General features: G+C 40.1%; 1 protein-coding gene across 1 annotated transcript in view; it reads left to right on the top strand.

Moving 5' to 3' along the window:
- The first annotated feature begins 4,160 nt into the window (after positions 1-4,160).
- Positions 4,161-13,299, top strand: part of kif1aa (kinesin family member 1Aa) — a 49,416-nt gene continuing 40,277 nt past the window's right edge. The window contains exons 1-2 of the mRNA XM_078259892.1: positions 4,161-4,462; positions 6,246-6,413. Of these exons, the coding sequence (XP_078116018.1) occupies positions 6,308-6,413 (106 nt within the window). The 5' untranslated portion in view covers positions 4,161-4,462; positions 6,246-6,307. The remainder of the gene's footprint in view (positions 4,463-6,245; positions 6,414-13,299) is intronic.

Raw genomic sequence — 13,299 nt, 5'->3', positions numbered from 1 at the left:
CGACGTTTGCCTCCACGCCGCCGGGCTTCGGGTTCCGCTTTCGCATGCTCCCCGGGGCGTCGGGGCTGACTGCCGTGGGTGGCTTGGGCCCCGTCATAACTGCTTGCAGTTCTAGTTTTATATAGTTTTGAGTAAGGCCTCTGCTCGGGTTTGATTTTTCCCAGACAGTCACAGAGTGATTAGCGGCAGGTAGACGGCCCTACAGTCTGGCTTTGCCAGACCCTCCTCCAAAGGGCGCTGAAGGAGGGTCTGGCTACTCCACATAGTATTCGGGGATGGGAGAAAAACGTGCTCTGGTTTATTGGCATTTCAGATTGAACAGATAGTCTAGCTACCGCGACCCGACCCCGGATAAGCGGATGAAGATGGATGGATGGATGGATGGATAGCTAGCTGTCTGGATTTACCCTGCAGAGATCTGAGGAGCAGTTAACCATAGTCCTCACAAATCCACCAGAGGTTAGAACGCCAACACAAAGACAGAGGAAGGAAACGGAAAGTACATGCATCTGGCGGAATTTCCTGCAGCACCGGAGGAATCCCGGAAGTGGAACGCAAAGGATATAAACCGTTCTCTAAATACATCCATGATATAGACTAATGGCGCTACAGTAACATATTCTGATGGGTCACAGATTTCTTTGTTACACCGGAAAGGCTGTGTTAGTATCCAGCCTTTTGAGCCAGGTAAAAGGTAAGAGGAGCTTTCTTTATATAGGCGTAATTGTATTTTAATTTTACTTTACTTTTAATATTTAGTCATATGTTGTAGTTATGACTGATACTGGGGCAAGACCATCACAGAAAAAAAGGAAATTAAATGAAGAACAACTAAAATCTAAAAGGGAAAGGAAATCTACATCTCAGTAATCTCCAGTGGGTAATACAGCACCGTGAAGAAAAGAGCTTTACCACAGCAGGCGTGGTAAAACACTACCGCTTTAGTCCAAAGGGGCCGCTAGAATCAACACTAACTGATTTATTTTTTTTATTCCACCAGGGGGAGCTTATCTCACAGGCAGAACAGGACAGACCCCACAAAAATCAAATGAGCTATTGGTGGTACATTTCCTCAAGTACTGCACCTGTGTGTGTGTGTGTGTGTGTGTGTGTGTGTGTGTGTGTGTGTGTGTGTGTGTGTGTGTGTGTGTGTGTCAAATATTCAGAAAGCTAGACTATTGAAATAAGTACAAAATTGGCTGAAACATGATTAAGTTATTGTTGGTATGTACAAATCTAGTGCAATAGTAACCAGTGGATGCCTTATGTCATTATCCATCCACTGGTTACTATTGCACTAGATTTGTTATATGTAATTTTCAAACGCAATGTGTGATTTTATTCATTTTGATTTCTTGAAATCATCAATGTGTAGAATAGAACATAGAATTCACCTTGGTATTCTTATAATATTTTCCAAACAAAATTAGCATCATAATTTTACTGACCATGGTAGTAGGAGTAATCTATCATTCAGTGGATTATTTTTGTTTTTATTTGGGTGCCTGGTTAGCTCAGTTGGTGGAGCAGGCGCCCATATATAGAGGGTTTACTCCTCAACACAGCAGGCCCAGGTTCAACTCTGACCTGTGGCCCTTTGCTGGATGTTATTCCCCCTCTTGCTCCCCTTTCATTTCTTCAGCTGTCCTATCAATAAAGGCCTAAAAATGCCCCAAAAAATAATCTTAAAAAAAAAGTTTTTATTTATAATTCAATACATGATATTCTTGTCTCTGTTATTTCCATGTTGAACGTGATTTAGGCTCTACATGCTTTGATAGACACACCAAGAGCGTTTCTTTAAGAAAACATGTCTGTCACACTAGGCTCAAGGCAACAGCTCACTCAACCAATAAATTATTCAGGCTCCTGTGCCACTGAATTTAGACATGGCAGAACAGAGCTGGGAGGCTGGGCAGAAACAATATCACCATTCCTTCTGAATCTTCCTGTATTGGACGCTGTACTTCTAAATAATCAAAAGACATTTCCTTTCACACTCACTTATAAAACTGAGCCTTCAGCTTTAAAACCACGAGGACAAGTGTATATGAGGTACCTCATCTAGCCTGTGGTGATTCATGCCAGTGACATCATCCTTTTTTATCTGTTGTGATTCACATTCACTTCCTATATTTTTTGTGTGGTGTGGATACAGACCATTGGTTCCCAAACTGGGGTATGTCATGTACGCCTAGGGGTACAGGAAGTGATGTAGGGGGGGAAACACTGAAATAGATAATGGCTACACTACAAAACAGCATATTATTTCTGTAAACAGAATAGACCTTGAAATCTTAATGCTGATGAATTAAATAAAGCAATTGCATCAGATAGATGTGGAGGAGATGGGGAGGGGGGGCAAGAGAGATGTTACGTCTGAAAGCAACTGTGTCCGTGAGAGAGAGAGGGAGAGGGGGAGAGAGAGCAATAGGAACAGTAGGAATGTGCAAAGAGCAAGGTCACAAACACAATTGCATTGTGTTTCACTCAGGCTGAAACCTGAGCAGCCAATGTATCCTTCCACCAGAAAGTGAGTTCCTGCTCACAACCCTTTATTGCTGCTAAATCTCATGTGCAATTGTCTCTGCATTTAATCTTAATACAAGCAAAAAAAGAACAAGAACACTGATCTCAACTATTATGTATACAATAGAAATACATTTGGAGTATACATACAGACAGTACAGGAAGTTGGATGGCAGATAGTAGGCTACATCTATGCAGATAATGCACTATAACGTAAACATGTACGGTGCATAATTTTTTGTCTTCAGATGGATGATAGTGAAGAGAAAATGTATTGATCTGATAGCAACAACCTCTTAAGCCACCAAACCATTACCGCCCTGTAGAGTGTGGGTAAGGTCACATGCACAAGGACTCATTGACATTATCAGGGCTGGTCCTCTCTCTCCAATAAGCTCAATGACTGTCAAGAGCTCCACTACAAAAACATCTCTCCAGACATTGCATCTCATTTTTTAACATCTCAATTGTCCGTTTACACACAATTCTTTTTAGGTTTAACATTTGCACAGGCTGAACCACAAATATGATATTTTTCTCTCTGACTAAAGGGAGGTCTCATTAGGCTATACATTGATCTGATAGGCCTATTTGTTTTTAGACATTTTTAGAAAATGACATTTTTACTAAAAGCAATGAAAACTTCAACATAAGGGCGTATAAATTCAAACTGCTGATTCTTTCACAGATTTTTGATTTATTGTAATACAAGATCAAGATATTTTATGGTAAGAACAGATGTAAACATTTTGACATATCACAGTAGGAAAAGCACAGATGTAAATAATTAAATTAAAAAATGGATAGAATTCCATTTAGCTGCTTTCGTTTCAGGCTCCTGGTATTGTGCATGCTGGGCTTCTTGAATAGAATGTAGCCATAGTTAATGTTATTAGTAACACCTGTACCTATTCTACTCTGACAAGTCAAAATGTCTGCTGTGAAAAAGGCCTATTTTATGTATTGTATGTTTACCATTTAACTATTAGTATTTGATGCAGTAAACTAAGGGTGTAGGGACACACCTGACTATAAAACCTGCAAACTGCAATGCAGGCAACCTACAGGAAGAGGCATAGGCCTACAGGAACACCACATTTGCAAAGGAACCATAACAATATTGCTGCTATAATCCTGTTTCTGTGGCCAAACTCTGCTCCGAGATGCTAGCCTATATTGTGTGCTTAACTGAACAGGCAGTTTCCATGGAGCAAAGACCTGCTTTGTGCCAATTTGTAACCCTTCAGCTTGATGTCCCTAGTTTGACCTATTAAAAAGACTATTCATAGCAAATACTCCTGTTGTCCACTGCATTTAAAACTGTCAGGTAAGTAAACTACGCTGTTTACCCCTTTAGAAAAACTGTTGTATCCCGGCTTTTAACTTTCAATAAAAAGTATCAAAACAGCAGTTTTTTATATGAGGTGTTTTCGGAGGGATACAAATCTTGCTCCTGTCTTTATCCCTTCCTCCCCTCCCCTCCTCTCCCTCCTCTTCCTCCTCTCTCTCTCTCTCTCTCTCTCTCTCTCTCTCTCTCTCTCTTCCCACTACTGCATTGATGCTGTTACCTCCCTCGGTGGTGATGTCACCGGCTCAGGGGAGCTCGAGCATCCTTACCAAAGACAGGCAGACAATAGGGCCATTTTGACCGCTTCGAAGCGTGAAGAAGCGGCCGAACATCCAAACAACCGACCGGCCACCTTCCTTTCCTTCCTGGGTCCCAACTGGCAAGGCAGGGCAGAGGGGGGTGGGTTGGTGTGTACAAGACCCAGTCAGCGGTAACCTCAGTTCTTCCCGTTTTCATGGAGAGAGGAGGCTGTTAGCACGGCCAGTGCCAGACCTGGAGGAGACCAGAGCAGGTGGAAGTAGCTGCGGAGCCGAGCACGACAAATTCGGTCTCTACACGGGAGCAAACGTTATTGGCACTGCGGAGGTGGGTTAACCTTTTTTTATTTTTTCCATTGTCCCGCCGGTAATGCATTTTTATCGAGGAAGTCTTTATTTTTTTCGTGTTAAATCTCTAGGGAAGAGATGTAGGGTGCGGCCATTGAGTAGGCTGTCAATGTCGTAAAGATATTAGGCTATAGAGATTAAATGACATATAAAGCAGCTCTGTAACACAACACAGCACATCATATTTTATAGCATATTGTTTGATAACATTTATTTTAATTATGTGAGCAGGACGACAGGAATAAATGCCCTGTCATTGGGCAAAAGGTAAACTACTAGACGTGCTTAACTGAAGAGATGTTAGCGTACCATAAGCCATGACAATGATGCAAGAAGTAGGCTATTTTTACAGAAAGTAATTACAGCAATGAATTATCAATGTAAGCCTAACCAAATATGGCACCTTAGCTGGCGTTTATGGCTTGGCTGTCATGCTAAAAAGCCACCAGTTAAATCATTCTTATAAGTGACAAGGTAAAAATGTATCGAACTGTCGTCAAGATCCAATACACACCAGCATCCGGATGTATATTACAAGCCTTTGTCGCCGGAAAAATGGTAGCCGCCCAGCTGAGCTGCATCATCATCTGATTGGTCTGAGCATCTGTATGAAAAGATAATGAACATGGATGTTGATGGGGAAAACAGATTTTAATCTGATAATAGACAAAAACAAGATATTCTGTTGCAGTGGGTGATATTAAGATACGCTTTATGAATTTCATCTTCATCATTTAATTTCAGATATCAAAACAATATTGAATTTGATGTTGAATATTTTATATAATTCAGTCTATTCAAGTCAAAGCCCAATTTGTCCTCAAAATACAGTACAGTAGCACCTTAAAAACTGAAAGAGTTTCTCCATTGTAACAGCATTACTTGCATACATGAAGGGTTAGGGGCCAGCTGTAGAGGGTGTACCAGGAAGCAGGGTGACACAGCAAATTTACAACACTCAATTATGATGACAGACATCTGAGTCACAAAGCATAGGAACATACTCAGAATATTGATACAACATCGAACATATTCATTACATTATGAATAAAGTTCGAGAAATGTCACTTTCTCTTATTGATATGCTATAAATTATGATAGCTTTATAATATTTGCAGTTAGACCCCATGGATGCAGTAAATGCTAATTGTATCATATTGCTCACTGTTAAAGCTTATTGATGAAAACATTAAATAATTGTAATTTGATCGCCACAGTAGATGAGTCATGGTTGCTCTTGATACACTCATGATGACACCACACAGTGATTTAATGTTCATATTTAGTATTTCAGGAGACAGCATGATGAGTTACGAGTTGGTGATTAAACCGAGCTGCTGAATGGAGCCAGACCCCGGATTTGAGGGTGGTTTCAGAGCCATTGTCATCCAGAGAAATAGCCTGACATTTAGCTGCTGCTGCACTTCTTTTGTTACTGCTAGCTTTATTATTCATCTCCCTTGGCTGTAGCTGACCATGCATGGTCTTTTCATGTTACAGCCACATAGCCCTGCCCTCCTCTATTGTGCTGATTACGTCAACCCTAAAGTGTAATATTCTCCCCTCACAAATGTAAAAACAAAAATGTAAAAAGAAAAAAGACCTCAGTTTTGTAACATATAACGTAATATAATCTCATACAACACATGCCAAAAAAGGTGGCACAAGTCTGTTGCAGCATCCCATTTGCATAATTAACTGATACATACTGATAAAACTAGGAATTGTATTCATTAAGATTCACTATCTGCTCCCTTCTACAGACCTGCAGGCCCTACACCTGGGTACTAAAGAAGGCACCCCAAGGTGCTAGGAAGAAAGCACCATGGCAGGGGCCTCTGTAAAGGTGGCGGTGCGTGTCCGCCCCTTCAATTCAAGGGAGATCGGAAAAGAAAGCAAATGCATCATTCAGATGTCTGGAAACACCACCAGTAAGTACTCTAAGAAGATCTTAAACTGTACCTACAGTCTGTGTCATGTGTACTTATTTTATATTTTTTGTGTCTTTAATGTATACTGAAACATAGATTGCATGAACAATTTCTTCACACTGCATGGGTATCAGAAGTGTGGAAAGTGGTTGGCAGAAGGCACCCAGCTAGATGTAAGCTTGAGCTGGGGGATTCTTCTTCAACCAGAAGGCACTCAGACTTTTCTGAGCTATGCCTGATCTTGACCTCTAACCCCCTGCGCGAGGGGTTTAATGAAAACATAATTCCCTTTTGCATAGTACCAGGAGTGGCTGTGAACAGGCAAGACCTATTTCAAGACAAGTGATATGAACAGAAAATGTATTTACTATCAGCTTTAATTTCATAAGAAGATTATTAAGAAACCATAGGCGATAATTTAAATCTTTCTGTAGCGAAAATCTTGTTGAGCTTGTCAGCAAGATTGTGTAATTACTACAGGGTTGATCTTTTCAGTTACTAAATAGAGCGAGCAGGAGAACAGTTATCAAAATGAAATCACCTGCTCAGAAAATCTCTTGAACATTATGCAGTAGGTGACATAATCTCCTGCATATTTGACCTGATATTTATTTAGGGCAAGGCCTGTTATCTGTTTATGTGGCCAGATTAAGCCAGATTTAAAAATGGCTCCTTAATCAACATTTTCAATATTAATCTTTCTATTCAAATCTGCCACTAATGCAAATATTCAATACAGTAATAAATTAGAAGATAAATTTTTTGACATGATTTTGTCCATATAAAATAACCCATATAAACATTTGGGAGTGTGACTCATTGTGTACTTGCCTTTAGGAGGAAAGTTTCCTGCAAAAGCTACTGTATTTGCTTTTGTGGCCATATGTTGTATGTTTTTTGTGGTATGTAGTTCAGAGCACCCCACATTCTTTGGGTTATACAGTGCAGAGTGAGGACTTTGGTCGAGAGGAGACTGGAAAGATACTCGATACGTAGTCTGCTTAGGAAGGTAAAGCCATTTGTCAATAATGGATGAGGCTTCCTGAAATATTTACCGTTTGGCCTAATTTAGCCATCTCCCCCCTCCTTCCTCATGTCATGGGTGACTAGACAACAAGCTGGGTGGCTTTTTTGGGCCGTCTTATTTTAACTGTGTGATTTGTTGCATTTTATGAACTACTTCCCGGGTTGACCAAACACTGACAATAAAAAAAAAAAAAATACCTTTAATTATTTGTTCCTGCAGGATTTCAGCATGAGGGTGACAACATTTTTTGACACCTTCAGTAAGAGTTGTGTCATTGCCTTGGCACAGAGCTCCTTCTTCTGTCTCTACAGCAGTGGACGATGCATATTTTGCTGTCAGCAGTGTCTTCTTTAGCAGTGTAAACGTAGATCAAAGGCAGTGTGGATACAGTGTGGATACCTCGGAAAAGTCCTTGGAGGTGTCCTGTTTGATTAAATCTGTAAATTTGAAGTTGCATTTTTCTAATAAGTGTGTCTGTTTTTAATCAAGCAAGTTATCCAAGTACATGTGACATGAATTTCAGTGAATTTCACTGCTATGCTAATGATTGGTATGGTGTCTGGTCAGGGGCGGATTGGCCATCTGGCAATTCTGGCAAATGACAGAGGGGCCGGCCGGTCAGAATTTTTTTTTTTTTCAATATACAAATAAATGGGATCTGGGTTTGCAGGGTTCAGGCTGTACCGGCTCTGCGCCCGCTGCTGCTGACGTGCGCAGAGCTTCACCGCAGCTCTGACTGCTGTCTGTCCTCGCGGCCGTCTGACGGCATCAGTAATAAATAGGGCTGTCAAAATAACACGTTCATTTCGATTAATTAATCTGAGAAAAAATAACACAGATTAATCCATTCCATATTGACGTGTGACCCGGAGCTGTTCCAGCCACCTTTCGACTGTAAAATGAAGGAGGGAGACGAGAATGCGCTGCCTGGATCATTAATTGGTTATCATTTACTTATAAAAATCTTCTTCCTGAATAGGGTTGGGTACCTAAATCCGGTGCTAATACGGCACTGGTGCCTTCACGACCGGTATCTACTGGACCGAATAGCAACGCGGATTTCGGCACCTCATTTCGGTGCCACTGAAATGTCTGCGCTTCTCTCTGATGCTCTGAAACATACGTTAGAGGCAACAGAAACTTTGCTGCACTTGACGCTAGTTAACACTATACTCTACAGCAGCTAACGTTAGCCTACCGCTAGCTAGTAGCTGGATTAAACACGGTTACAATGCTGACAGCTAACGCTAAACGGTGTAAAGTGTGACTGTGTTTTACTGTAGAGGATTCAGCACCGGGATGTAACAATCTGCAGCTGCCGTTGTCTGGAAAACACAGACGGTGCGTTCAAGGAAACTGGTAATTTACAGTCTGCTTTCAAAGTTGTTGTTAAAGGCCCTTTTCCCATCTGGTGGTTGTTTTTCTCATTCAACAGCAATTTACTAGTGAAATAAGTTGTTGTTATAGTTATTACATTATTATTAAATCATTTAATTTTGACCATATGGCCTAGCAATAAACAAGCCGTTCTTTAATGTTGCCGACTGTTGTTTAGTACCCTTCTTTTTTTTCCTTTTTGTTTTTAACTTTCTTAAAAAGTAAAAATAAAAAAAAAGGCACTGGGCAAAAATGATGTATGTGATTCATTTAGATTAATTAATCACAGAGTATGTAATTAATTAGATTCATTTTTTTAATCGATTGACAGCCCTAGTTTTTACCATAAGTTGGTGCCCAAAAATGTATCAGAATGCAGGAATTGAAGTCTTTTATCCTCAAAATGTCCTGGGGGAGACCAGACCCTGACTCTGAGCAAAGAAAAACCCTAAAGTATAATCACAGACAGCCATAAAACATTTAAATTGCAAAGTTAGAGAGTTAAAACGGATGAAAAGATGGAGAACCAGGCAGACAATATGTACAGTGTCAACAGAGAGAAACACGGACAATCGAACAGACAGTGATAACAAAGACCAACATACTGTAGAGAATGACAGCAACAGCATACAAACTGACAGTATGTGTAAATTTGTTATAAACGTGTGCTCTTTAAAAAGTAGTAAGCATTGTTTACCAGTTACTTACATTACATGTTTAAAAATCTGTTACATAAGGTACTGCTGATATTATTTCACCATCTGTACACAAATGTAATTAGTGAATGCACGTGTCTGTGGGTGGGGCTGCATGGGCGTGGTGATGTAGGCTGGTGTGACTACAGTGCTGAATTTTTGTCCCAGTCCGCCCCTGTGTCTGGTTGTTCTTTATTTTATGCTAATTTGGACAGTTCCTGCTTATTCACTGCCATATTCACTATCCTATTCTTAAATGGTGTTTGAGAGAACCCACCATAGTAGTTTTGCAATACAAACTGTGCAGTACTGTGGCTCATTCAACAGTATATAAAGTCAATCAGGCTGTCAAAGCACAGCAGCCATTGTAAAAACATATACTAGATTTGGGTCAATTTCCGGTTTTGCCGGTCCAGTGTACAAGTTAAAACCGGTTTGATTTTATGAAAACCGGCTGAACCAGAACAGTATATGTCATTTCAATCAATCAATCAGTCAATCAATCAATCGGTTATTGTAAACCCCCGCTACTACCCACATTTTCCCAATCGTAAAAATCGCCTGATTTAATAGGATGTAGTTTCCATAAACAGAACAACAAAACCAACAACAGTTTGTTTCCATCCAGAGGAGTAGAGGGGAAACAACTCTGTGCTAACCTGCTGATCTCCCTTTTTTGTGGAGATTATTGTGTCTGTTGACTTCAGGCCTGTCTCCGCCCATTATGACGTTTTCAAGGTGTAGTGCAGGGAAATATGATCCACCGTGAGCACGGTGTATTTTATTTTGAAAATGAACCGGATGTTTGCGGATAACCCTCAGTTTCCACCGGCTGCGGAACTGCTGCAGATCCGCTCCGGAACGGCGGCAGAGTCATTAGGTTTCCGTTAAAGTCAGTGTGTTTATTTCCACTGATTGCAGAACGGCTGCGTTCCGGATGCGTCCCAGCTCCGGTGATCCAGCCCTCCGGAGCAGATGCGCAGAGCTTCTATTTTTCAACAAATCCGGACCTGGTGGGTATTGACGGACGGCGGAGCACGGAGCCCGAGCCGCAGCCATTACGCAGTTGGTGGAAATTGCGAGTTCGTAGCACTAAACTTTCAAATCAAGTGGTTTTAGCTGATGGTTGTTTCATTTTGTCTTTTTCTGCTGTTTTAATTTTTAATAATAAACATTATTTATTCATAAATGTTATGATTATCTGTTTTAATGTTATGCACTGTGTTGCATTTTGTGCATGAATTGCACTATATAAATACAGTTTATTACTATATTAATATCAAAGCGGTTTGAAAAAGTTAACACCGCCACTGGCAAAACTCTATGCTGTGTTCACACCGCCCACGTTTCACACAAATTGCGTGGCTTGATTGCATACAAAGTCAATGCAAAGACAGGAACTTGAAGTGGGTGATGCGAATGGCGCAATGCGAATTTTTCTGATTTATTTATCGCAGTCAAATCTGAAATAGTTATGATATCTAATATAAGTAACATAAGAAGATGCAAAGGATCTTCTTAGGGCTGCAGCTATTGATTATTTTAGTAATCCAGTAATCGGATAAGAAATACTTTTGTTTGATTGAAGAGCAATAATAAACAATAGTTTGGTTAGATGTTCGGAAAAAGCAACATTTTTATTGCCTACATTGCTTATAATGTCAACATAATTAACATAACATATTAAGTGCATTTAAGTGCCATATTACAGTGTTTTTTTTTCAAATGATATCAACCTCAAACTAAGGCATACATTAAACATACATAAACATTACATTAAGTTGTGCAACTTAACTTTCAGAACTACAAGTTTCAACCTGAGACTGATCTGTATGTAGGCCTATTTGTAAATATTAGTTATACTCAACCTATTTTCATTTATATATTTGATTACAATGCTACACGGCTCTGTTACACGTATGCTATTAGATCGGTGATCAGCTGTTTCTCCATGAAAAAAGAGAGAGAGAGAGAGAGAGAGAGAGAGAGAGAGAGAGAGAGAGTGGTGCGCAACAATCAGCTGTTTCTCCGAAGGGATAGTCAACATGTCAGCTCTTTAGATCAGATTGTGGTCACCACTACATATTTTCTTGTCTTTGATTTTGCTAGTTGTTGTGTTTGGTGTAATTTCATCGTCCATACGACTCTATGATTTACTTTTGTCAGGTCCACTTCGTGGAATGGATGATTAAGTTAGACTCAATGTTTTCTGTTGCTGAAGCATTGATGTCGTGCTATTATTGTACTAAGCTAGTTTGATTTTGCAGTAGGCACACTGTACAGAGTTTTCGTTTTAATTACGTTTGATCTGATTCCAAACTTTGGACACTTTCTGTCGTTTTCTCCAGCCTGTCTCTTCTCTTAGCCCCTCACTATTTACGCTCTGGCATGTGTCGCCAGCAGCAGACTGAGCAGCGTCTGACTGAGCAGTAATAATGATCCGTGCGGAAACACTGTCCGTCAGCGATACAACGTTGGTAACATTGAAAAGTTGGTAACATTGAAAAGTTTAACGAAGCTTCGAGGCAAATCATTTTGCATCGAGGATTTTTTGTAATCGAATTATTCGAGTTATTCGAGGAATCGTTTCAGCCCTAGATCTTCTCAGACCTGAATCTAGTTAAATCTGAGCTTGTGGGCTTGATTCTCCACGATATAAATCACCTCTACAAGCTGGTAAATTGCAGTTAAAGTTTCAGTGAAAAGGAACATTTCAGTGGACTTTACAGATTTTGTGAGGCCTAAGTCATGATTTAATCAATCTACCTTAAAATCCCGAAATTAAACTGAGTTTATCAATATGTCAACAGCACTAGAAAACGTCTTGTTGGTCAGATCCTCAGAGAACACAAAGACACTTTCAGTGAGAATACAGATCTTTCAGCAGAGCAGATTGTTCTCTTACAAACTGAGTCAATGGCTCTGGATGTGGGCAGGAGGATGTGAGCAGACTGATGTCATGAAACAGCCAATTGGTTGCAGTGTCTGGAGGGGCTACAGAGGCAGGGTATAAATGCCCCCTTGTCTTTTTGTAGTCTGGGCCGAGGAAAGGAAGATTAAGAAGGAGTGGGTTTTTGTGTGTGTCTCACTCTCTGCTTTGTGCTCTCTGACACTCTTGTGTGGGCAAATACCCCAGTTCCCACAAAGCAGGAGAATGGCAATAATCTTGTTGTTTGAGAGATCTTCCCTCCCACGCTGACCTTAATTAAGATGCAGGGGATGAACCTCAAGAGAAAATGGGCCTCTCTTTAGTGGACTGTTGGGTGCATACACTTGGTGGATAGATTTAGATTTATATTGCAGCAACAAACTTGTAAGACATTTTGTGAATGGACTGACTCAGAATATCTGTGTATATACTTTACCAACTCGTGCAAATGTATGTTGTTGTGGTATATTTTATGTGTTTGAATGTAGACACCCCCCCTGTAAACACATTCAGAAAAATCTCATTTATTTTAGGGGAAAATTAGTGAATTCATTCTACTTCTCTTAATTCTTATTTTAGCACAATTAAAGACCTTATTACCATAATGTTTACTACTCCATAATGCTAATTTTGGCATAGACAAAAGTGTGTCTTATAGCAAGGATCTTCAACAAGGGGTCTGGGACCCCTAGGGGGTCTCCAAATTATTTTTCATTTTTGAAATTTTTTTCAAAAATGTAAAAGTCTTAACATGAATCCAACATATTATTAGCAAATATAAATCCCCACTGATGATAGGCTTACTGGCCTATAGGTAAGGTAGTCTCTAAAATAGCTGTCCACAGATCCAATTAATTC

Source organism: Sander vitreus, chromosome 9, assembly GCF_031162955.1.
Source record: "Sander vitreus isolate 19-12246 chromosome 9, sanVit1, whole genome shotgun sequence".
Taxonomy (NCBI): Eukaryota; Metazoa; Chordata; class Actinopteri; order Perciformes; family Percidae; genus Sander; species Sander vitreus.
The sequence above is the reverse complement of the archived record's forward strand: the minus strand, read 5'-3'. Positions and strand labels throughout refer to the sequence as shown.